This window comes from Simochromis diagramma, unplaced genomic scaffold, assembly GCF_900408965.1.
Source record: "Simochromis diagramma unplaced genomic scaffold, fSimDia1.1 OVJJ01000031.1, whole genome shotgun sequence".
Classification (NCBI taxonomy): Eukaryota; Metazoa; Chordata; class Actinopteri; order Cichliformes; family Cichlidae; genus Simochromis; species Simochromis diagramma.
This window is the reverse complement of record NW_024386983.1, coordinates 109,265-134,182: the sequence shown is the minus strand read 5'-3', so window position 1 is coordinate 134,182 and position 24,918 is coordinate 109,265. Positions and strand designations below refer to the sequence as shown.

At 43.9% G+C, this 24,918-nt stretch overlaps 2 protein-coding genes across 2 annotated transcripts; both read right to left on the bottom strand.

Annotated features, from left to right (window-relative positions):
• Window positions 1–53: 53 nt before the first annotated feature.
• Window positions 54–10,041, bottom strand: LOC120738446 (scavenger receptor cysteine-rich type 1 protein M160-like). The gene is made up of 10 exons (XM_040039689.1): window positions 9,999–10,041; window positions 8,906–8,935; window positions 8,526–8,813; window positions 7,202–7,507; window positions 6,848–7,129; window positions 4,126–4,431; window positions 3,772–4,053; window positions 2,618–2,947; window positions 1,211–1,302; window positions 54–1,121 (listed from the first exon to the last, which is right to left on the bottom strand). Exons 1-10 carry the CDS (start codon window positions 10,039–10,041, stop codon window positions 1,005–1,007), a joined length of 2,076 nt encoding a protein of 691 aa, XP_039895623.1. The 3' UTR covers window positions 54–1,004.
• Window positions 10,042–15,428: 5,387 nt separating this feature from the next.
• Window positions 15,429–17,789, bottom strand: LOC120738401. Its single transcript, XM_040039612.1, has 2 exons — window positions 16,747–17,789; window positions 15,429–16,565 (listed from the first exon to the last, which is right to left on the bottom strand). The coding sequence occupies exons 1-2, from the start codon at window positions 17,494–17,496 to the stop codon at window positions 15,921–15,923; spliced, it is 1,395 nt and encodes a 464-aa protein (XP_039895546.1). The 5' UTR covers window positions 17,497–17,789; the 3' UTR covers window positions 15,429–15,920.
• Window positions 17,790–24,918: the final 7,129 nt, after the last annotated feature.

Here is a 24,918-nt window from a genome sequence, read left to right as displayed (position 1 = left end):
TGTTTGAATGTAAGCTTGTTTCTTTTACCTTCTCTGTAACACGGCTGCTGACGAGGATCAAATCAATCAACTAGAAAATCAATGAGAAAAGGCACTATTGAAAGTTAATGGTGTGCTGTCCTCACCCTCAGGTTCCTGGTTTTCACCAGCGAGCTAACAATGCTCCAGTAATCAGACTCATTTTCCTTTTTTGTGCTGATTTATTGAATAATGGCCTCTGACCTTCTCTTTGACCACTGTAAAACTGAAAACATACAAAATATTGTATTAGCTAACTAACATTGCAAACTAGCTTGTTACGAGCTTACTGCAAGCTAACAAGATAAAACTTTCATCCTCAATTAAACAAAGTTTTAAACCATTTTTAAACACAACAAGAGACAATTATTATTTAATCATCACTCATACTTACGGACAAATCTCGTCCGAAGCAACATTTTCAGCTTGGAACGATAATGCTTCAGCATTACGTTCAGCCATCTTGGATTTTCCGCTTCTTCTTTCTTTTTTTTTTCCAAAGTAATCAAAATAATATTACAAATCAGCCACTAGAGGGGGCTCTAGGGCAGATTACTAAACTGTATTATCCAGCGTAACATATAAAAGGCAGAACAAATATCCTTTATTTATATAAAGTTCTGCCAGGAGAGGAGACTCTGCTCCACACTGGAGCCTTCACTTCTCCATAGAGCGCCCCCCGGAGGAGCGAAGGAGGCCCACAGCCAAGCTCCCTACAGACCACCTCTGCATCCTGCAGGTCAAGCTTCACGCACTGAGGACCATCTCTGGTTACACTTCCCTGCAGTCAGTGTTGAACAGCAGGTACATTAGGGGCCAGTTTCTGTGTAAAAATGTGATTAAAAACCTGAAACACTTTGATGGTTTTGGTCTTTTCATGCTGGCAGTAAGAAAACAACCGAATCATTCCAGCCTGACTGATTAACAGAATCTTTGGTAGAAAGAAAGTAAAATCTGTGACTGAGGTGATGGATGAGCTGAGAACTTCATCTGGATATGAGATGAGCTCCTTCCTCTTCAGCCGGCCCTTCTTCAGCTGCACCAACACCAAAGTTAACCAGCTTGTTGTTCTCCGGTCTGCCCAGCTTCTGCCCCCTGCTGGCCTGGAGGGACATAAGCACACATAGATCAGACTGACTGCATCGCTCCTCTCTCAGGGCTTCATTCTCTGATGCAAACATGTGTTCAGTACCTTGCAGTAGAAATACAGGACAACGTTCTCCAACAGCAGGATCAGTGGCAGGACGAGCGCTCTGATGATGAAGCCTGTGGGATCTGGATGACCTGCGGGATCGAACACATTCACAGTCATCACGAGTCAAACAGCTGCCATTAAACACAAACTGCAGAGAAATCTGTGAACATCGTTTATCTGGACCTGAACCTCTGCTCTGAGGACAAACCCCTTTAAACCCCTCTGAGAATAATCTGTGACTGGAGCCTGCACAAGTTAAACTGAGTTTAGTGATACTTAAAAGTCAGAAAATGTTTTTCATCAATTAAAGACATAAAAAGCTGATTAGTCATGTGGATAAAATACATATATCCCTTCATTTATCGTCTCTTCCAACCATCCATGTAACATCAGGTGTTTCAGATCAGGTCATTGGTATTTAGGGAGTGATGCCTGTGACACTGAGGACCTGCTGTTGTCATTGGTGTTGAAGTTGTCTCATCATTATCTACACAACATTCTCTGGGGTTCGGGGTATGTCTGGTATTACATTTTAAAGGTACCAGGAGTGATCAATCAGTGTATTTTGTGGAAATCAAGCAGCTGCTTGTTTCTGGTTAATCCTTTTTGAGGCAAAAAGCTGTCTCCAAAACCCCCCACACCTCATTCCTGGATCTGCCAGTAACTCTACAGCTGTTAGTGTCAAAGTGATGCAATCATATTGAGCTTGTACACATTTAACCGGCACAGCAGACGCACCAGGAAAATCCTTTATGGCCCAAGAAAAACTACAAACTACAGTTGGTCGGTCAACATCCAATCAAAGAGAAATAATTTGCTTTAGATAGACAAATCAAAGATGAAATGTTTGGCTACAGTAACTGTAGAGACATTTAGAACAAACCAATGGCAGACGTTAAAAAACAAACCATCAAACAGGCAGAACTATGCTGGTGTGTTGTTGCTTCACAGCATCAGAGATGGAGAGACTTCACTGATTCGACTCTGAACTGCAACATAATGATGACACATCTGTCTTAAAACTGAACAAGGACTAGATGAGTCGATGGGATAATGATCCTCAACACATGAACACATTCACCAATAAGTGACTCAGAAAGAAGAATTAGAGGAGGAAGGAGTCAACGCCCAGTTCAGCTGAATCCCGCTGGAGTGTTGTGTGACGAAGCAGGTGGCACACGCAGGAAAACCACCCAGAAACAACATTCTGGCTTAAACAGCAGTCCAGATGTTAACAGGATGTGCCTGGGATGACTGATGTTTTTGATTTGTCGCTGTGTAAATGAAATAGTTTTCAGAGAACCGGCGTTACTGTGGTAACCATTCATACTCTGCTCTTCACTGTTTCTTGCTGCAAACCTTTCAAAGTTAGATTTTACAGAAAATGTCTCTGCTTCAGCTCACCTGAGACAGTCACAGACAGCTGGCGGCTCTCAGAGGAGAAGTTGTGAGAAAAAACATAAACACGATAAAAGCAGCTGTAGTTTCCTTGGTGGGCGGGCTCTGTGACAGGAAACAGGAAGTGGGCAGAGTGATTGACAGCTGGCTGGGTGTAGTTGTATGCTGTGTTGGAGGAAGTGAAGGTGAGCTGGAAGGAGCCTCCTGGGAACTGTGGCTGGATGGAGCAGCTGATGGTCAAGCTAGAGCCCCTGGACACCCGAAGCCCCTGCTGCTGTGCCTCGGAGACCCCGTCCATGGAGGCGGGGACAATAATGCTTGGCTGAGCCAGCAGGTCTGTAAATGAACAGAGACCATGACAGGTGAGGTTATCATCAGAGGCCTTATGGCAAACAAAACAGCCTCTGAACAGGAGCAGCAGCGAGCTGAGCGACGACGGACTGTAAACTGAGATACTGGATCCACCTTCAGGACCTCCACAAACCCAGTCACACAGCTTCCTCCAGATGTTTGTTGAACATCAGCAGTTTATGGAAAGACTGAAGTTTGCAAAAAGTTAAACCTTTCTTTGTCACAGATCGTGACTGTGAAGAGAAATGAAACACAGCCCCTTAAATATTCTCAGGGGTAACTCATAAGTAATGATTAGGAGTTTTCAGATCTTTTAAAACATTTTCATGTACTTCGTTCTCATGAGAACATTTCTCCTTGTTGAAGTGATTTATTCGTAGCTGTCTGGTCTACGCTGCTATAAGCTTTTGCTTGGTTAACTGCATGCAGACGACTGCTGAGTGTGACAGAAAGAGCAGCAGCAGTAAAACGAGTTAATGGGATCATTAAAGGTTTGTTTATTTGTAAGTACTAACGTCAGGTACTGTTAGCTAGGTTAAGTAGGTCACATACCAGCAAATTTTCAACCTGAGTATTGTTCGGCAGTTCTTTTGCCTCCTCCATAGACTCTAGTGTTCAAATGTACAACTTCGTAAGAGTTTGCAGCTGGTTACATAAACTTTCTTGGTCTCGGTGCTTAAATGTTCCCTTCATAACTCTTTAAAATGAACTAAATCTATGTCTTCCACTAACAATCACTTCCTTCGTGTCACACCTTCAACTATTTCCCCCCCGTTGTTTTTCACAAACTGTGTAATTGATGGGCTTACCTGAACAGGTGACACTGAGCACAGAGGAAGAGTAAGATGGTTCTACACATTCCCTTAGGGAAGATCTCAGCTTGAAACAATCAGGATTGATCTTCAACACAAATCTGTATGTGGACTTTTTTTGTCCAATAGAAACAGCAGAGCCACAGTCCAGATGTTCACAGACAACAGCTGCTGGTTTCATGGTCCAACCATTGTCATCCACTGGTCTCCATTCTCCCAGGTGTTTCACCTCCAGTGTACCTGCACAGCGACTGGCTCCTCCCACCAACCTGACAGGCTCTGACAGAAAGCAGAGAGTCATCAGTGAGAGAACAAAGTGAGTTTGAGCCAAAGCTGCAGCTCCTCTTCTACCTGAGCAGGTGAGTCCAGCAGCTTTGCCAGGTGAGCAGCTGCTTCTAGCTGAGCCTGAGCTTCTACAGTCCAGGAGAGCAGACTCATGGCCTCCACACTGGAACTCTCTGCTCCACACTGGAGCCTCCGCTTCTCCATAGAGCGCCCCCTGGAGGAGCGAAGGAGGCCCACAGCCAAGCTCCCTGCAGACCACCTCTGCATCCTGCAGGTCAAAGTCATCTTCACACACTGAGGACCATCTCTGGCTAGACTTCACCTGCAGTCCGCCTGAACACAGACTGGAACCGTTCAGCAGCCTCACAGAGTCTGCAGAGATCAGAGATCCATAATGTTCATGTTTCTTAGACTGTCAGCTAGATAATCTGCACATCCGCAGATTGTAATAAGAAACTCAGAGTAAGAGCAAAGTGTTTTTGTTCTGGTACCCCAAAAGGTCAATTCTGTTCATCTGGATGTAGTGTTCAACCTTTTGGGATTTACTTAGCTGGATGACTGAGCATCAGGACTTTGGAGCAGGAAGATAACAATGAATTAGATTAACAACAAAAACTACAATAATATCCATTCTGTCTTAATTAGATCTGCATTTCTTGGTTAATAATTCAGTTACTGGAAGAATGGGGTCCGTACCCGCGTGCTGTGAGCTCACCGAGTACTGCATGGTTTATGGATATCACAACCAACAGCATCAGTTACATGCACAGGAGGTACAGAAAAAACCTTGCTGTGAGGTGACAGTGCGATGTGCCACTGCACCTCCACGTTGCACCAGTTTGTGGTGTGTGAATGTACAGTCCCGTTTAAAACCACTTGGAAAATGGCAAAAAAATCATTGGATTTGGATCAGGGGAACACGAGGGATGGTCCAAAAGTGTGATGGAAGAAGTCCTGCAGCATTGTCCTGTTGATAAACCCGGGCGTCACCACACAGACGAGCAGTGTTGGTCACGTTACTTGAAAAAAGTAATCAGTAAATAATTACTGATTACTTCCCCCAAAATGTAATCCCGTTACTTTACTGATTACTTATTTTCAAAGTAATTAGTTACTTTTTAAAAATATGATTTACAACCTGAAGAGGTGATAAAGCGATAGATCTTTCAGCCCAATTCTACTTTTTCTGCATAATCCATCATACAAAATGTAATCAAATGGAAAAGTCTCTTTTTAAAACTTGTTTCATTAGTTTTAATCTTTTAACTTTATGCATCAAGCAAAAATTCTCTGACTGGAATAAATTAGTTTAACATTTAAACCTATTTTCTGCACATTCCAGCACATAAAATACGTTTTTTTGTGTGTTTACACTCAGTCTTTCAAATAGATGCAAGTAAAACACAGCAGAAAATAAATAAAGTCAAAGACTCAGCGGTCCTGTTGCTCTATTTTCACCTGTAAAGCAGGACTGGGGCAGGCGGAGGTTTACCCTGGTGCAGGTGTGCCGCGGTCAGTGGAAGAATCCGCGAGTTTCTCTGTGAGTTTCCCATTACGTCGTAGCTACTCGGTGCTTGTTGGAAGTTTAGGGTTTTTTTCGCTGTAAAAAGAAGTTTTCTTACCACGCACAGCGGACACTAATGTTTTCGTCACTTTTTATGGAATCAAACTCAAAGTAAGGTCAGTACTTCCACGCTTTAAACGTTGCACGCTCATACTCTCTCTGCACTCGATATATGATCCATTGTTGATCTGCACACAGTTGTTGTCACGAACGGCGCACTCGCTTACGTCACTGTCATGAGACATTCTCGCAAAAAAAATCAGTTTTAGTAACGCAGTAACGCGGCGTGCTTACAGGAAGGTAACAGTAATCTAATTACCTTTTTTGCAATAGTAATCCCTTACTTTACTCGTTACTTGAAAAAAGTAATCTGATTACAGTAACGCATTACTTGCAACGCGTTACTGCCCATCTCTGCAGACGAGGGTCCTCAGTCATGAGGGATGCTCTCTGCATAGCCACATGGCCAGCGGCTCCTGCGGCTCCGTTGTTCCACTGAAGGAAAAAGCACCCCAGACCATGATGGTGCCCCCCCCCCTACTGTGGGCGTAGAAAACACCTCAGGTGGGATCTGCTTATCACGCCAGTAACTCTGGAAACCATCAGGACCATCAAGGTTACATTTGCTCTCATTGGAGAATAAAACTTTCCTCCACCTTTCAGTGTCCGATGTTTGGTCCAAACGGTCATTTCTGTGGTGTCCAAGGAGACGAGGCCTTTGAAGGCGTTTTTTGTTTTTTAAGGCTCTTCAGTCTAAGATGTCGTCTGATGGTTGCTGGCTGCAGTCGGCTCCAGTAACGGCATTGATTTGTGTTGAGAATCGTCCAGTGTCTTTACGGACAGCCAGTTGGATCCTCCGGCTCAGTGCTGGTGACATGTTTGGGGTTTTCCACTTGACTTTTTTGTTCCATAACCTTCAGGATCATTTAAGGAATTCCAAATGACCTTCTTACTGCGTCCCACCTCAGCTGCGATGGCGCGCTGTGAGAGACCCTGCTTATGCAATTTGACAAACCGACCACGTTCAAAAACAAAACTTTTTGGGAACAAGAGAAAATGACAGTGGGTCCTCTAAGCTAGCCAGTAATGCTCAAGCTTCTTCTCAAAGGGGTATCCTTCGGACACAGCAATGGTACCACCTATTTTCATTAGTCTAGATTGTATATCACCTGACATGGCTGCATATCTGTCTTCTAATAACATTTATGAAAGTGATGGCCTTACCTGAACAGGTGAGATCAAGGATAGAGGAGGAGGACCATGATATTGCACACTCCCTCAGAGGAGATCCAGACTGAACACAGTCAGGGTTGATCCTCCAAACAGATCCATATGACTTAAATATCAGTCCTACAGAAACAGCAGAGCCACAGTCCAGATGTTCACAGACAACAGCTGCTGGTTTCATGGTCCAACCATTGTCATCCACTGGTCTCCATTCTCCCAGGTGTTTCACCTCCAGTGTACCTGCACAGCGACTGGCTCCTCCCACCAACCTGACAGGCTCTGACAGAAAGCAGAGAGTCATCAGTGAGAGAACAAAGTGAGTTTGAGCCAAAGCTGCAGCTCCTCTTCTACCTGAGCAGGTGAGTCCAGCAGCTTTGCCAGGTGAGCAGCTGCTTCTAGCTGAGCCTGAGCTTCTACAGTCCAGGAGAGCAGACTCATGGCCTCCACACTGGAACTCTCTGCTCCACACTGGAGCCTCCGCTTCTCCATAGAGCGCCCCCTGGAGGAGCGAAGGAGGCCCACAGCCAAGCTCCCTGCAGACCACCTCTGCATCCTGCAGGTCAAAGTCATCTTCACACACTGAGGACCATCTCTGGTTAGACTTCACCTGCAGTCCGCCTGAACACAGACTGGAACCGTTCAGCAGCCTCACAGAGTCTGCAGAGATCAGAGACGGCAGACACACAAGACAACGATGGCAGCAAACAACAATTCACTCATTCAGACTCACAACTCCAACATGAGTTCATCATTAACAACAGAATGTTATAGCAGCGCACGCTGGGCTCATGTCAGCATCACGTTTAGATTTTGTACGCAGATTTTTGAATAAAGCTTTGATTAGAAAATGTTCCAAAGCTATCGAAAGGATCAGGGCTGAGTACCCAGGGGAAAGAGGCCATGTGACCATGTTTCTCTGGCCTCCTCTCATACACTACACAGCTCTTTCTCCTCTTGAGCTCATGATGAACAGGTTTCTATACAGAAACAGGATTGTGGCAGTCTGCACGTTACAGGTTGAGGCTGATTTAGAATGATACCGATTCATAAACATGGAGCTACGAACAAGTTTAAGTTTAATAAACTCCTACAGTGATCTTGCATGGACACTTTTTCAAATTCTTTTTGGCCTTTTACTTAGACAGTGAAGAGCAGACAGAGAGAGAGAGGGAACAACCCCTTTCCCCCATTCATTCAATATATTTTTGGTTTTCTTTAACGAAACTTTGCTGTGTCTGGTCTCATCATTCACACCATCTGGGCTCCATAGCACTTTTCCTTCTGCGCATCAGTCAGTTAAATTCACCCACTGCAGTAAAACTAGCCCTTAAATAACTTTGCGTTACATGTGGCGAGTCGGCCTGATGTGTGAATGAATGGGTTTTGTGTTATTTAATTGGGTATTTTCTGTGTTTTGAAAGGTCTGCGACCAGAAAAACATGAAGTTTATTAAGAAAAGTGGTGTCAATGTTGCACATCCTGTCATTGTTTCAAAAGATTTCACCTGGCTGTGAAAATGAAAAAGGAACAAGCTAAAAAGACCAAATCAAACAGTAAAAACTGGAAACCAGCAGCTCAGAAACCCATCAAGCTGAAGAGGGAGCACCGACATGCTGGTTGGTGATTGGTCCAGAGAACTCCTGAAGTCCTGCTGGACAAAGTCTGCTGCACTTACCTAAACAGGTGAGATTGAGGATGGTGGTAGAGGGTAACAGTCGTAAACAGTCCCCCAACTTAGATCCGGACTGAAAGCAGTCAGGTCTGATCGACCATACGAGTCTCCGTGGGGACTTTCTCTCTTGTACAGAAACAGCAGAGCCACAGTCCAGATGTTCACAGACCACAGCTGCTTTCTTCAGGGTCCAGTTATAGAAGTCTACTGGTCTCCATTCTCTCACGTGCTTCATCTCCAGTGTACCTCCACAGTGACTGGCTTTTCCCACCAACCTGACTTCATCAGGCTCTGAACAGGAAGCAGAGTCATGAGTAAAGAAGGTCAAACGTTGCTGCTGATTCTGCGTTTGTGATTATTTATTTCTCTTTGACTCCGTTTACCTGCTGAACTCTGATTTCTCTCACTGATCCCTGAGGAGAAAATCAGAGAAGAGCCATTGATAAAAGTAACGCGTTACTGTAATCCGATTACTTTTTTGAAGTAACGAGCAATGTAAGGGATTACTATTGCAAACAAGTAATTAGATTACTGTTACTTTCGCATAAGCACGCTGCGTTACTGCGTTACTAAACCGTGATCAACAATGGATAATATGGAGCGATGGAGAGAGTACGGCTGTGCAGCGTTTAAAGCTTGGAAGTACTCACATTACTTTGAGTTTGACCCTGTAAAAGTGACACAAACATTAGCGTCCGCTGTTCCCTGCGTGGGAAGAAAACTTCTTTTTACAGCAAAAACCCCCTAAACATCCGAGCAAGCACCGAGTAGCTGCCAGGGAGAAGGATCCAGCTTCTATGCAAGGGGAGGGCGGGTCTAACAAATGCTGTGCCTTTAAAGTTATGTTTTTATTATGCTTGTTATACATTCCAGCCACCCATGTCTATGAACTATATAAGAAAAATGTGGAAACTTCTTCACAAATAAAATTTTAACCATTAGACAAAAAAGGACTCATAAATCATCTCACGTAATCAACGAGAGCGTGATGTAGACACAGTCTGCAGCTCTCCCTGAAACCTCCGGCACATTCTCACTCACAGAAACACATCTTTGGCAGTGATGCACAAGCTAACCACACAAGGTAAACACGCCCACAGCACAGAAAGGAAGTGTCACGAGACGTTCTCACACCTCGAGTTTTTTCTTACATTTAGTTTGGTGCTCTTCACATACTTAAATAATCAGGCCCCATCTTATCTTAATGACCTTGTAGTACCATATCACCCTATTAGAGCACTTCGCTCTCGCTCTGCAGGCCTACTTGTTGTTCCTAGAGTATTTAAAAGTAGAATGGGAGGCAGAGCCTTCAGTTTTCAGGCCCCTCTTCTGTGGAACCAGCTTCCAGTTTGGATTCAGGAGACAGACACTATCTCTACTTTCAAGATCAGGCTTCAAACTTTCCTTTAAAGAGGAAGCTTTAATCAGTAAATCTAAATATTTACTGCAACTCGTGTTGTTAAAGCCGAGTCCTACCTGAGCTCCACAGCAGCAGCAGCAGCAGCAACAGGTGATCCATGTCCAGGCCAACGTGTCTCTGATCTGATCGTCACATGTGCCGTGCTCGCCGTATATCTGCAACAGGAAGAGGGGGAGCTTCACTCCTCTCTCTCTATGTTAGAGAATTGTGGATTAATATGGTTGTCGTTGTGCAGGGAGGCCAAGATGAGCAGATTTGTTTTCAGCTTTTAGTCGTTTTCCATTGCAAGCGTTTGGTTTTTAGATTTAGCACGAAAACCTTTGTTTTTACACCTGGTTGGTTGAAAGGTTGCGCCATGTATGGTGTAGCAGGAAATGTCACACACACACACGCGCACGCACACACACGCACGCACACACGCACACACACACACACACACTTACATGTGAGTGCATGAACTGTCATATGACTAATGAGATGTATGTGTAACTGCTGTGAGGGGAGGCTTGAGTACAGAGTTGGCTGAGATCAGGTGAAGAGCTTACGAATCGAAGACCCTGTCCGGGCTCCATTGCAAGTAAAAACTTGAAGCGCTTTGTGTTTTGCTTTGTTCACAGTCGGACGGTCTCAGAGTCAGCAGCGTCTCTGTAAGACCCCACACTCTATTTGGCAGTTTTGGTTACGCAGAGAACCATCTTTCAGTTTAAAAACTATATTTCTATCTGTAAGCTCGGTTAGTTCTGCCTCTCGGTGTCAAATACAAACATCTGAGGGACTCATCATCTGTTAGCCTGAGTGAAAATCCAGCTCTGTTGAAGTGCCACGGACACCCAGAGAAACTGTGTCAACGGCGGTTTTATTCCATATTCATCCAGCCTGTTTTAAGCGTGGACACTGAAGCCTGCAGAGGCTTTGATGGTGCCCTCATCTCTGAGCACTGGTCACTTGATCCTGGGGTAAATTTGCTGGGACGTCCACTCCAGAGAAGATTCACAGTCATCTTGAATGTTTTCCTCTTGTTAATTCGTGTTAGTTTCTCAGACAGTGCTTGGGGTGGTTGCCTCTTGCTTTTGGGATTGGTGGGGGTCTGGGAGTGAGAGACTAGTTGAGGCTGCTTATCTTGCACCTTTGGGGTCACCCGTGGCATCTGGGTTGTGTTGGCCAGTGCCCTGCTTGGGATTCGGGTTGGTTCGTTGTCCCTTGGCTTCTGCGGTGTGCCGGGCCCTTCTCTCTGGGTGCCCTTACTATGTCTGTGGGGCTGGGACGTGCTGACTGGCTCTCCGTGGGGGCTTTGGACACTGGCGCAGACTTTCATGCATGTTTATCACACAGCACCCTGGTGCTCAGCTTCATGGTCTTTGCTACATGTCATTACCAGATGTGCAGCAGATGTGGGCGTCTGTCAGTGAGGTATAACCTGCGTCCTGCAGGTTCAGAGGGTCGAGGCTTTATTCTTCACTTTATAAAACGTTTTTCTCCATTAAAGTTGAAGTTGGGACTTTGTGTTCTTGATGTTTGCATTTCTGGAAAATGCAGCGGCAAACTTTGATCTGATATAAATCAGCTGCGCGTTAGAGGTGAGAGATGTGTGGTTGTGTTTCCATGACAAACAGGATGGACCGAGCAGGTCTTATCAGATTCATGCCGGCAGCTTCCTCTCATCGTTTCTGCTGTACGTGAAAACACACACTGAGTTACAGCTGCTGCCTATCATTATGTTAACTGCACAAAAAGCTCTTCCTCACATGTCAATAAGTTTTTTTGGACACCACTCAGACAGCCAGCAATTCAAGGAGAACGTGCGGCTCAACATGTCACTCCTGGTCTGATTGGGGAGGGAACCAGAGAAAACGTGGAACTGGGTGTTAACAGACCTCTCTGCATTTAATCATATCTGTTATTAACCTCTGTCTCTCTTCCACAGCATGTCTTTATCCTGTCTTCCTTCTCTCACCCCAACCAATCACAGCAGATGGCCCCGCCCCTCCCTGAGCCTGGTTCTGCTGGAGGTTTCTTCCTGTTAAAAGGGAGTTTTTCCTTCCCACTGTCGCCAAAGTGCTGCTCATAGGGGGTCATATGATTGTTGGGGTTGTTTGGTCTCTTCCTTACGATATAAAGTACCTGGTGATGGATGCTGTTATTTGCCGATAAATGAATACAATCAAGTTAAGTCAGCTTTATTTATATCGCAAACTTAAAAGACATCAAGTGTCAGCAAAAGAAACAAGTAAAATAAATGAGGTAAAAAAAAAAAAGACTATTACAAAACGTGCATATATATATATACACAGAGACAAACAGACCCTTACAGTTGTTGCCCGTTGCTTGAACACTATAAACCCATGCTTAGACTAAAGTAACACAACTTGAAGCTTTTGTTACCATACCTCAAACACATGTTCTCATACCTTAAACAAAAGCGCTGCTTTGCACCCTGGTTGCAATTATGCAACACACATGGTCCTGCATACTACACTCTATTTCATACATAAGACACTTCGTTCACAAAATGAAATTTCAGGGTGCCATTCGGAAAACACATGTATCCAAAATACAAAACACATCGGGTAATTGCAACCACTCAAATACACACCTGAAGGCACTTACTTGCAAAACTGAACACCAATTAGCCAACTACAAAAAGCCCTCAGTTTAGCCAATTCAAGAACTTTGCAAGCATGGATGGAGGGAGAGCAGCAGGAGGAGGAGGAGGAGGAGGAGGAGGACGACGACGACGACGACGACGAAGAGGCCATGCACGGACCCATATTTCTGATGATATAAGAGCAACTTTGGTGGACCATGTCATCAACCATGGCCTGACTATGAGGGAAGCTGGGCAGAGAGTCCACCCACATCTAAGCTGCTTCACAGTGGCATCTGTAATAAGAACATTCAGACTAGAAAGCAGGTCTGTCTTCACCTCCATACCTTCTACTCTACTCAGATGGTTTTCATAGCACTGTTCTACAGTATATCACATCACCATATCAAGTGTGCAGGGTACTGCAGGGTGCAGTGGTACCCTGCAGTACCCTGGATTTTCACTCATGCTAACAGATGATGAGTCCCCCAGTAAGTGGTAGTTTCTGTGAAACATAGCATGATTACTTATATTGAAGTACAGTGTTGTACAGTGGATGATACAGTATATACAGTAAAGTAAGCAAAGCGATGACAGTATGTGGTTGTATTTCTCTAGAATGACTCGAAGACCTTCTGGGGCAGGACGCCAACGCCTGTTCACACAACAGCAGGAACTCGCCGTCGTGGACCTAGTGAGGGCAGACAATGCCATCCGTCTCCACCAGCTACGAAAGCAAATACTTGCAGACAGGCGAGTGTTCAACAACATAAACCATGTGAGCATCACCACCATCAGACGCATCTTGGGAAAACTCAGCATCACCATGAAGCAGCTCTACAGAGTCCCATTCGAGAGGAACAGTGACGGGGTCAAAGGACTCCGAGCTGAATATGTACGGGTACGTGTAACTGTCCTTTACATGGACAATACAGTATTGGTGAAATCCAGCAGCAGCTGAATATGTACCATAACCACATGGATCCATCCTGAGAGCTACACAGGTACCTGTGTGATGGGTGAGGGTCCTGTATGTGTAGCACTGTAGTGCAGTAATATGTTCTCTTTGTTTTACAGAGAATCTTGGCCATGGATGGAGCTGCACAGCCTCATGAATTCATTTTCATTGATGAAGCTGGATTCGACCTGTGCAAAACAAGACGCGGGGTCGTAATGTAATTGGCCAAAGGGCAATTGTGCACGTCCCAGGGCAGCGCGGGGGAAACATCACATTGTGTGCCGCCATAAGCCTTCGAGGGCTTCTGCACCATCATGCAAAACTAGGTCCATACAATAGCCAACACATACTCACATTTCTAGATGCTCTCCATGATATAGTTGTACAGAACAGAGCAGATCAGCCCAGGTTTGTGGTGATATGGGATCATGTCAGTTTCCATCGGCTGCTCTGGTCCAGGCCTGGTTCTCCAACCACAGTCAACTTGAAGTGGTATACTTGCCCCCTTACTCACCATTTTTAAACCCTATAGAGGATTTTTTTAGGCTTGGAGATGGCGTGTATATGACCGCCAACCACATGCCCGCATGCCTCTTCTGCAGGCAATGGAACAGGCCTGCGGCGACATTCAGGTGACAGCAATCCATGGATGGTTTCGACATGCAAGAGGATATTTTCCCCGGTGCCCAGCGGGAGAAGACACTGCTTGCGATGTCGATGAGGTCCTGTGGCCAGACCCCAACAGACGGCGGGATCCATGAGCCCACATATGCACAATTGTCATGATTTTTGTGTTTACAGTATTGTCAAGAGATTTATTCTAAATGACACTCTTCAGCTGAGAGTCTAAGAGTGAAGACACACACACGCTGCAGGTTTTACTTGCAAGGGCAGTCACAGAGCGCTCACACGAGAGTGGGGGCCCTGTGATCAGCGCTCTGTTCTTGCACTTGTCTTTATTTATATACAAAAATAATACAACAGTGAATACGTCTGTTCATAGACAGAGGAATGTTAGTGCGTATGCTGGTGTATATGTGTGTGATTCTGAAGGACGCGGCTCCTCTTCCTGTTAGGGAGCGAAGAGAAGAGTGTCCAGCTCTCCTCTTCCTGCTACGGAGTGAAACTGCTTGTTAAGCTCTTATCTAGCAGGTACTGCTCCTTCCCTGCATTTAGGTTTTGACAGCAGAGTTTCAGTTTGGCACAGATGTGAACGGTATATTTCCCAGTGTTGTGTCATGTTTACTTGTGTTTAGAGTTTTGGCACAATGAGCGAAGTTTTTCAAAATGTGTTCAAGCAACGGGCAAAAACTGTAAATACAAGTAGCGCAGATATCACACTTTATAATGGTTATAATGGTTATAATGGTAAAATCTCTGGGTCAAAGGGAGTCTGAACAAAATGTCCTGAAGTAGATGTTTGAATCAGTAGTAGGATAATACGAACATGATTTAATCTTTTTAAACAACAGATATTTTTCCTGTAAAAATTTGAACACGACAGTTGATCTTCAAATTTCCAAAGAGGAAGAATTTTTAAAAGAGGGAAGACTGGTCTCAGAGCGGCGTTGGAGAAAACCCCGTCACCTCTCGATTATAACTGGGAGAGTGGATCCAGTAAAAGCATCTGAAATTCAATCAAATTGAATTTATTGGGCATGGAGCTCAGAAAATCCTGAGAGGTGTGTGGATATATTTATGATTCAGGTATTTTAATTTAGGTAAGAAAACTACTGAATCATTCCAGTCTGACTGCTTAAAAACAGCTTCCTTCATTAACTTTGACATAAACCCGTCTGTGATCATCTGTTACAGTTTTTTCTGAATGCTTAAGCACATTTATTGTAACTATTGGCTAATTTTGCAAAACTCTTCACACAAATAAGAAAACCTGTCACCCAATCATCAAAACATCGTAGTTCTCTTGCAAAAGCAAACACAGCTAGATTACAGTTTTTGCCCACTGCTTGAACACATTTTGCAAAACTCCGCTCTCTGTGCCAAAACTGTACACACAAGTACACATGACACAACACTGGGAAATATACCATTCACATCTGTGCCAAATTGAAACTCTACCCCCAAAATCTAAACTCTGCTGTCAAAACCTGACATTCCTCTGTCAAAATGTAACTCTGTTGACAAAATGACACATACTTGCATCATATGCAAACACTGACAGATCAGGGGGAACACACTAGTCTTCTTTACATACAACACTGCAGTCCTTGATTTCCATTGTTTATTCAGAAGGCACATTTACAGGAGACACATTTTCAAACAACCAAAAACGCAAATAGGCCTACTCAATAGTGTACATTGCAGTACCATGAATTCAGATAAAGCAAAAAAAACAACAACAACACAATAATACTGCAATAGAAAAAACACTATACTGTAAACACAAAACATCATGACAATTGTGCATATGTGGGCTCATGGATCCCGCCGTCTGTTGGGGTCTGGCCACAGGACCTCATCAACATCGCAAGCAGTGTCTTCTCCCGCTGGGCACCGGGGAAAATATCCTCTTGCATGTCGAAACCATCCATGGATTGCTGTCACCTGAATGTCGCCGCAGGCCTGTTCCATTGCCTGCAGAAGAGGCATGCGGGCATGTGGTTGGCGGTCATATACTCGCCATCTCCAAGCCGAAAAAAATTCCTCTATAGGGTTCAAAAATGGTGAGTAAGGGGGCAAGTATACCACTTCAAATTGATTGTGGTTGGAGAACCAGGCCTGGACCAGAGCAGCCCGATGGAAACTGACATTATCCCATATCACCACAAACCTGGGCTGATCTGCTCTGTTCTGTACAACTATATCATGGAGAGCATCTAGAAATGTGAGTATGTGTTGGCTATTGTATGGACCTAGTATTGCATGATGGTGCAGAAGCCCTCGAAGGCTTATGGCGGCACACAATGTGATGTTTCCCCCGCGCTGCCCTGGGACGTGCACAATTGCCCTTTGGCCAATTACATTACGACCCCGTTGTCTTGTTTTGCTCAGGTCGAATCCAGCTTCATCAATGAAAATGAATTCATGAGGCTGTGCAGCTCCATCCATGGCCAAGATTCTCTGAAAAAAAGGGGAACATATCACTGCACTACAGTGCTACACATACAGCACCCTCACCCCATCACACAGGTACCTGTGTAGCTCTCAGAATAGATCCATGTGGTACTGATATGGTACATATTCAGCTGCTACTGGACTTCACCAATACTCTATTGTGAATGTAAGGGACAGTTACACGTACCCGTACATATTCAGCTCGAAGTCCTTTGACCCTGTCACTGTTCCTCTCGAATGGGACTCTGTAGAGCTGCTTCATGGTGATGCTGAGTTTTCCCAAGATGCGTCTGATGGTGGTGATGCTCACATGGTTTATGTTGTTGAACACTCGCCTGTCTGCAAGTATTTGCTTTCGTAGCTGGTGGAGACGGATGGCATTGTCTGCCCTCACTAGGTCCACGACGGCGAGTTCCTGCTGTTGTGTGAACAGGCGTTGGCGTCCTGCCCCAGAAGGTCTTCGAGTCATTCTGGAGAAATACAACCACATACTGTCATCGCTTTGCTTACTTTTCTTACAGTACTTTACTGTATATACTGTATCATCCACTGTACAACACTGTACTTCAATATAAGGAATCAGCCACTTTGGCTGCAAAAGGAGCATTAGCACCCCGTACACTTGATATGGTAATGTGATATACTGTAGAACAGTGCTATGGAACCATCTGAGTAGAGCAGAAGGTATGGAGGTGAAGACAGACCTGTTTTCTAGTCTGAATGTTCGTATTACAGATGCCACTGTGAAGCGGCTTAGATGTGGGTGGACTCTCTGCCCAGCTTCCCTCATAGTCAGGCCATGGTTGATGACATGGTCCACCAAAGTTGCTCTTATTTCATCAGAAATATGGGTCCGTGCATGGCCTCTTCGGCCTCCTCCTCCTCTTCCTCCTCCTCCTCTTCCTCTTCCTCTTCCTCTTGCTCTCCCTCCATCCATGTTTGCAAAGTTCTTGAAATGGCTAAACTGAGGGCTTTTTGTAGTTGGCTAATTGGTGTTCGGTTTTGCAAGTAAGTGCCTTCAGGTGTGTATTTGAGTGGTTGCAATTACCCGATGTGTTTTGTATTTTGGATACATGTGTTTTCCGAATGGCACCCTGAAATTTCATTTTGTGAGCGAAGTGTCTTATGTATGAAATGGAGTGTAGCATGCAGGACCATGTGTGTTGCATAAAGGAGTAGGTGTGTTGCATAATTGGAACTGGGGTGCAAAGCAGCGCTTTTGTTTAAGGTAGGGGTACATGTGTTTGAGGTATGGTGACAAAAGCTTCAGCTTGTGTTACTTTAGTCTAAGCATGGCTTTATAGTGTTCAAGCAACGAGCAAAAACTGTAAGTATCAATCAAACCAGATGGGGACATCTTTGACCCCTGAGGACCACCGCTGTGTGGAAATCAGGAGGACATTATGAGGGTTAAGTCGCTGTCTTCCATGTGTTATATTCTTTCAATCTGTCTCTCAGGGTCAAGTTTGCATCTTCTCCCAGCTGTGCCTCCCTCCTGTTTCCCATTCGCTGATTAGGTCTCTGTGTATTTAAGCCAGGGGTGGGCAACTCCAGACCTGCAGGGTCGGTGTCCTGCAGGTTTTAAATGTATCCTTGAACCAACACAGCTGTAGTGATGGGCAGATGAAGCTTCATGAAGCACTGAAGCTTTTCATCCAGTTGGTTCATCCCAGCACAGAGCTTCTTGAAGCTTCATGTGCTCTAGTAGGACACCTACTGGACGTAAAAATATTAGTTGGCATGAATTTGAAGAGTGTGGCCTTTTGCACACAGCCTGTCAACAACAAAAGGAGTGTGTAAAACATGTATATTGTAGTGATGCAGTATACTGTGTATATTTATACTGGCAGTATGGAAAATGATATTTGGAAATGCTTAAAATGGAAATGATCATTTACTGTGAGGTGAGGTGTGGTTGGGGTGTGGACAGTGGTTGTGCTTTTGTAACGTTGAGGTATGGACAGCTACACACTGAGCCTCACTCCTGCCTGTTCACATTTTATTCTGTAAAAACTAAATTTTCACTGCTTTTACGACCTTTTTAGTGGGGAGAACATAGCTAGGATTTAATGATTTAACAAATCTTTTGAATCCTTTGTCCTCCACAATGCTAAATGGCTGGGAGTCCTCAATCACCATGCTAACCAGGTCTTCATCTATTTGAGATTGTTCTCCTGAGGAAAGACAATAAAGACAAAGCACAAATATAAATATCACACATTATTACAGTTGTATAATATTGTTATATCATTTAGTAACATTACTGCATGCTATATTATCATTGCATTTGATGGCTCAGCTGGTCTTGCTCCACAATCGGTGTTCCCCTTATTCTCATGCAAAGCTCTGTAGTGCCTAAGCATGGATGAGGTGTTGTTGTTATATCCCAGCTCCCTGGCACATAGCAAACACTTCACCTTGTACAAAAGTACAGACAGCTTAACATAAATTGTATTGCACCATCAGTATTATGAAAATACATCTTCTGTAGAAATGTACATACCTTGTTGGGAGGAATACAATCAAAATGTTCCCACACAGGGGAGGACATCCTCCTCTTCTTAGCTGGCTCCATTCTCTCCTGACTTTCTCTCCTCACTCTCATAAACCTCCAAACTGTCTCCAAACTCTCACTAACAACTCTCCATCAAACACCCACATTTTGAATGAAGTCTGAGGGTTTATATCGCTGTCATATCTCGCGGCAAAGTTCGAACCACTTCATGAACCAGTCACGTGGTACAGCCGGGCAGCGAGGCTTCGGACGTCATCATTTTGGGTCCTTTTTCCTGCCTGCCTGCCACACAGCCTATCATGAGAGAAACATCACTGTGTCCCGGCGAATTGTGCCCCCTAGTGGTGATAACTAAAATACTGCTTCTCAGTTAACAATAATAATAATGCGATCAACACATTTTACAACTTGAGTACACATCTCAACGTTTAGCCGTTACAACGATGAATCCTGTCCCCACTTAGATCAGAGAGGACATAGTGTGATTGAACTGACGTCGATCAGCCTTCCCGTCTCTGTCACACATAACCTGTGTGTGTCCGACTTTTACTCTACATGTTGCAACATTTGGACACCATATAAAAGGTTAAAAACTAAGATTTGTATTCAGATCTTTACCTTAATACATCATAATGTGACAAAGACAGTCACAAATGAAAACACAACTCTGGATTTGGTTAAAACAACATCAGAGCCTTAACATAGACCCTGTAACCACAAAAACCATGACATCAGTAAATCCAGTTACCTATGCACATCTGTAAATGGAGTCTGAATCAGAAGTCACACCCTTAGATGGGGCACATCAGCTCATCTCCTTTAGTTCCTCTTACAGTGTTTCCACATGAGAACAGCGAGCAATAAAAAAGAAGAAGAAATCTGATTAAAGCTGTGGGCAGGAAACGAAAGGCCAGAAAAACAGCTTCGAAGAGAGCACGGCTTCCTCTCATGTGACATTCAAGGTGTCTTCATATTATTATTGTTTCTTCATAAAAGGTTTTGACACTTTTTTTGTTTCCCTTAATACAAAAATAACCACAGTAACAAAAACAGTGCAGGTGTTTTTAAAAATCAGAGAAACTAACACGCGTTTAGTCATTTCTCCTGTCATAACACTGGGTACAGATCAAGTTCAATATGAAGACTTGGAGAAAAAGTTCAGAAAGTTTATTTACAATAAACTCGATGAGACGGTGACTGAAAGGCTTCAGGTAACAGCCAGCAGGTGAGTTTGTTACTTCCAGGTGTGCAGAATCCAGGAGGCCCCACCTCCAGCACTGTGACGCATCCTCATCAGGGTTTTCTCAGAGCGAGCTCCTGACAAAGTTACCTTTAGACGACTGAAAGTGATGTGTTTCAAAATAACTGAAGAAATGAATAAAACTAAAACCTTGTTTAGTCGCCGTCTCTCGTTTTGAGCTTCTGTCTGTATGTTTAATCAACTCTTTCTGTGACGTTTGTGTCCATAAGTGCCAAATCAGCTCAGCAGCAGCTGCCAAATAAGTAATAAAACATTTAATGTTTCAGGTGAGCAGCTGAGGTCTTATTGGATCAGACTAGTTACTTTAACTAGCAGAATTAACAACATCCCACATGAAAGAAAAGAACTGCGCATCGGGGTGACTGCAGAGCAGGTCATCTACTAATGGGAAAGTTGGTAGTTTGATCCCTGGGTCCTCCTCCAGCATGCCTCGGGCAAGATCCCATGAATGAGCTCAGTTTACATGCATTCAGTTAGTGGCGCAGAAAATGTAGAAGATTGTTAGGTAGGTGTCGAGCTCAAGGCCTGCGGGCCACATCCGGCCCGGCGCAGTGTTATAACTGACCCTGTTATAACAGAGGAGCCACGAGCTGCATGACGAACGTGAGTCCAGACAAAAAGACGGCGTTTGAAATCTCTCAGACTCGTACTCCCGACTGCTTCGATTTATAGTGATGTTAGAAGGACGTTTAGTTTTGGTCGGTTCAGTAAATGTTTATCGTGTTCGGCCCGTGGCCTAAAGCGTCCTTTGAGTGTGTTGTGGTTTATCTGACTAATAACGCTGCTCTTTATCGTCACGCCAACCACATCCGTGGTTATCACCAGTTCTTCTTTCTGTGTAAGAGCAGAGAGGAAGTAGTGTGGTACACGTTAGACATCGAGGAGAGTTGAGGGTGAGTGTGTCTGTGTGTGTTTGTTGCAGAAAAACATGCTTTTCCATATTTGAATGTTCAGCATAGAGATGGCAGCTGTTCAGCTGGGTTGGTGTCAGTGCACTGTGCTAACGATCAAGCTTTTAACATCGTTTTCTTCAATGCGATACTTGAAAGTCAGCAGCTCCTTTAAATGTGCAGCTAATATTAATAGTAATCACTCTCCTCTTTGTCAAAATGATTTTTTAATTATAATAAAGAATATTAATGTGGATGATCTCTGTCCAAACCCAGAGAAAGATGAGTGGAGTGACCTCATTCAACAACAGCTCTTCATTTTCCAATGTGACAGAAAGCTGTAATCCAGTCACCACCGTGTCCCATCTCTTCTTCATACCCATCCTTAGTTTGGTGTTTCTGGTGAGTTTCAGTGACTCAGATCAGCGTATTGCTCTCAACAACTACTTAAGGTCATTTACATTTTAGAAATTTCTTCAAATTTCAGCAAAAAAGTGTCACAGTCCTTAGTCTTAGATCCGAGTGTAACACAAAAGACTTCAGGAGCAGCAGGAGCAGCGAGCGTGGGCGGGCACAGTGCAGACACATCTGTGTTACAACCAGTGTTGGTCAAGTTACTTTCTACAATTCTACTTTTCCTGCATAATCCATCATACAAAATGTAATCAAATGGAAAAGTCTCTTTTTAAAACTTGTTTTATTAGTTTTAATCTTTTAACTTTATGCATCAAGCAAAAATGTAATTATATGCAACATTCACTGACTGGAAGAAATTAGTTTAACATTTAAACCTATTTTCTGCACATTCCAGCACATAAAATATTTTTTTGTGTGTTTAGACTCAGTCTTTCAAATAGATGCAAGTAAAACACAGCAGAAAATAAATAAAGTCACAGACTCAGCGGTCCTGTTGCTCTATTTTCACCTGTAAAGCAGGAGTGGGGTAGGCGGAGGTTTACCCTGGTGCAGGTGTGCCGCGGTCAGTGGAAGAATCCGCGACAGTGTTGCCAACTTATATTTAGCGAGTTTTCAGACCCCTTAGCAACTTTTTTTCTAAAAAAAAAAAGTCGCTAAAAAAAGACGTGAAAGCTCGTATCGCTTTTACTCTCAACAAGCAGCGGGTGCTGTAACGCAGTCAGTTCTTTTACTCTTATGCTGTTTTGTGGATCACAAGGTTTAGAAACTACTTATAAACACACACACACAGAGTAACTCCACCAGAGCGCCTATTTCAGGTCACTTTTGCCGGTCCAAGCCCGGGTAAAGGAGCAGGGCTGGAATTGTGACATTAAAAAAAACAATAATTGCTAAAAGAAATTTAATTTGTAGTTCTAAATAAACTCTAAATGCATTTAGGACGTTTTTTACTCACTTTATGTCTCTTCCACGATGTTATTTCTCTCTCCAACAACATAGGTTACAATTAGATTAGCATGACCAATTATGCAAATTAGGGGATGATGTCATGTAGCGACTTTTAGGACAACCAATAGCGATTTTCCTTACTGAGGAGTTGGCAACACTGATCCGCGAGTTTCTCTGTGAGTTTCCCATTATGTCGTAGCTACTCGGTGCTTGTTGGAAGTTTAGGGGTTTTTTCGCTGTAAAAAGAAGTTTTCTTCCCACGCACAGCGGACACTAATGTTTTTGTCACTTTTTATGGAATCAAACTCAAAGTAAGGTCAGTACTTCCACGCTTTAAACGCTGCACGCTCATACTCTCTCTGCAAAATATGACTTATGGTTAGCATGTTGAGGTAACCATAAGCTGTGGTCAGTTAATCATTTCAATACATTTTGTTCATTATTATTATTGACAGTTTCTGTGAGCAGAAGAGCCACTCCATGTTTTCTACTTCAAATACTTTCATACAGTTTATGTATATACATGTGAATGTAAATTACGGGTTTTGCATGGTGAGCTCATTCACTGTGCTTGACATGCTGGACGTTACGCAACGTTACTCTGCCTCTCCTTCACTGAACACAGCTCCCCCTCCCCCATAGCTTCACCTGCAGGCAACGACAAGCTGGACACGCAGCTATCAAAGAGGAGCTGCTCGGCAAAAAGAAAACATCTGGAGATTACTATTTTAGTGCTGTCAGCGTTACTGTCACTAAAACAGAGCTACAGATTAAGATAAGATAAGATAACCTTTATTAGTCCCACACGTGGGAAATTTGTTTTGTCACAGCAGGAAGTGGACAGTGCAAAAGTTATGAGGCAAAAATTAGAATACAATAAGAATAAATACAGTACACAACTGTACAGAATAAAATACTATATACAGTAGAATAAAATAAAATAAATATACAATAAGAAAAAAATAGAATACAAATACAAATACTATATACAACTGAGTAAAAATACAACGATGACAGAAAGGATTATTGCACTTAGTGTTATTGCATATGTATGGATGTGTGTGCTTGATCAGTTAAAGTCTTTATTATGGAGTCTGACAGCAGTGGGGAAGGAAAGACCTGCGAAAATCTCTCCGTCCCACCACCGTGGGTGCCGCAGTCTCCCACTGAAGGAGCTGCTCAGTGCTGTCACAGTCTGCTGCATGGGGGTGGGAGATGTTGTCCAACAGGGGATGACAGCTTAGCCGCCGTTCTCCTGTCACTCACCACCTCCACTGGGTCCAGAGGGCATCCTAGAACAGAGCTGGCCCTTCGGATCACCTGTTCAGTCTCTTCCTGTTCCCCAGCAGAGCTGCTGCCGCCCCAAGCAGACCACGCCATAAAAGATAGCAGAAGCCACAACAGAGTCATAGAAGGTCTTCAGGAGTGGGCCCTCCACTCCAAACGACCTGAGTCTCCGCAGCAGGTACAGCCTGCTCTGCCCTTTCCTGTAGAGGGCGTCTGAGTTATGAGTCCAGTCCAGTCTATTGTTCAGATGAACACCAAGGTACCTGTAGCTGTCCACAGCCTCAATGTCCATACCTTGGATGTTCAGTGGTTGCAGTGGAGAAATGTCCAAGGCGAAGCGGTCAAAAGTCTGGCTGTACTTCACAGCAAAAGATGCAAACTCAGCAGCAACAAGTGCTTTAAGCTGATACTGTGATACTGTCAAAGGAGGTAACACCTCAAATCTGATGAAACACCTGGCGACGCATAGCGGGTTTTTTTTAAAAGCCGAGTTAGCAACATTCCCCAAGAACCCGAAGAGGAGAGTCCTGGCCCCTAGCCCTGCCAGTGTAGCAGAAATGATGAGGATGATGATGCAGCAGCAGCCGTTCTTCTCTGCGTGGGGAGCTTAATGTCGTTCGTGTGTAATTTACGTTGAGTAGGCTAACCACGTTATTACATTAATGCATGTAAGGTGAACTAGCAAACATCATCATGGCTACATGCGGCTGTCTTCTTGTTTGATGGCAGATGCTCCCTTCACCCTGGACAAAAAGGCTAAAATGACCAAAGAAAAAGTGGAAAACAGCTAAACATGAGAGGTTTTTGGACAAAGTTTGTGTTTTTCCATTGTTTAAGCACTGCTTCCAGCCAAGAGTGATACCATATATGCCCCATAGCTGCAGAAAAGGCTAACATTGTTATCTTTTTACAAAAAAACAGCTGAACATGAGAGGTTTTTGGACAAAGTGTGTGTTCTCCATTCTTTAAGCACCGTTTCAAAAGTACCGGTTTGGCACTGGTATCGGATAAAACCTAAACGATACCCATCCCTAAACCTCA

Coding starts and splice junctions, on each gene's coding strand:
- LOC120738401 (XM_040039612.1), bottom strand. CDS start 17,496: ATGGATGGAGGGAGAGCAAGAGGAAGAGGAAGAGGAAGAGGAGGAGGA. Junction 16,566..16,746: donor TTCGAGCTGAATATGTACGG/GTACGTGTAACT, acceptor CCTTTTTTTCAG/AGAATCTTGGCCATGGATGG.
- LOC120738446 (XM_040039689.1), bottom strand. CDS start 10,041: ATGGATCACCTGTTGCTGCTGCTGCTGCTGCTGTGGAGCTCAG. Junction 8,936..9,998: donor GCTGCTGCTGTGGAGCTCAG/GTAGGACTCGGC, acceptor TTTTCTCCTCAG/GGATCAGTGAGAGAAATCAG. Junction 7,130..7,201: donor TGCTGGACTCACCTGCTCAG/GTAGAAGAGGAG, acceptor GCTTTCTGTCAG/AGCCTGTCAGGTTGGTGGGA.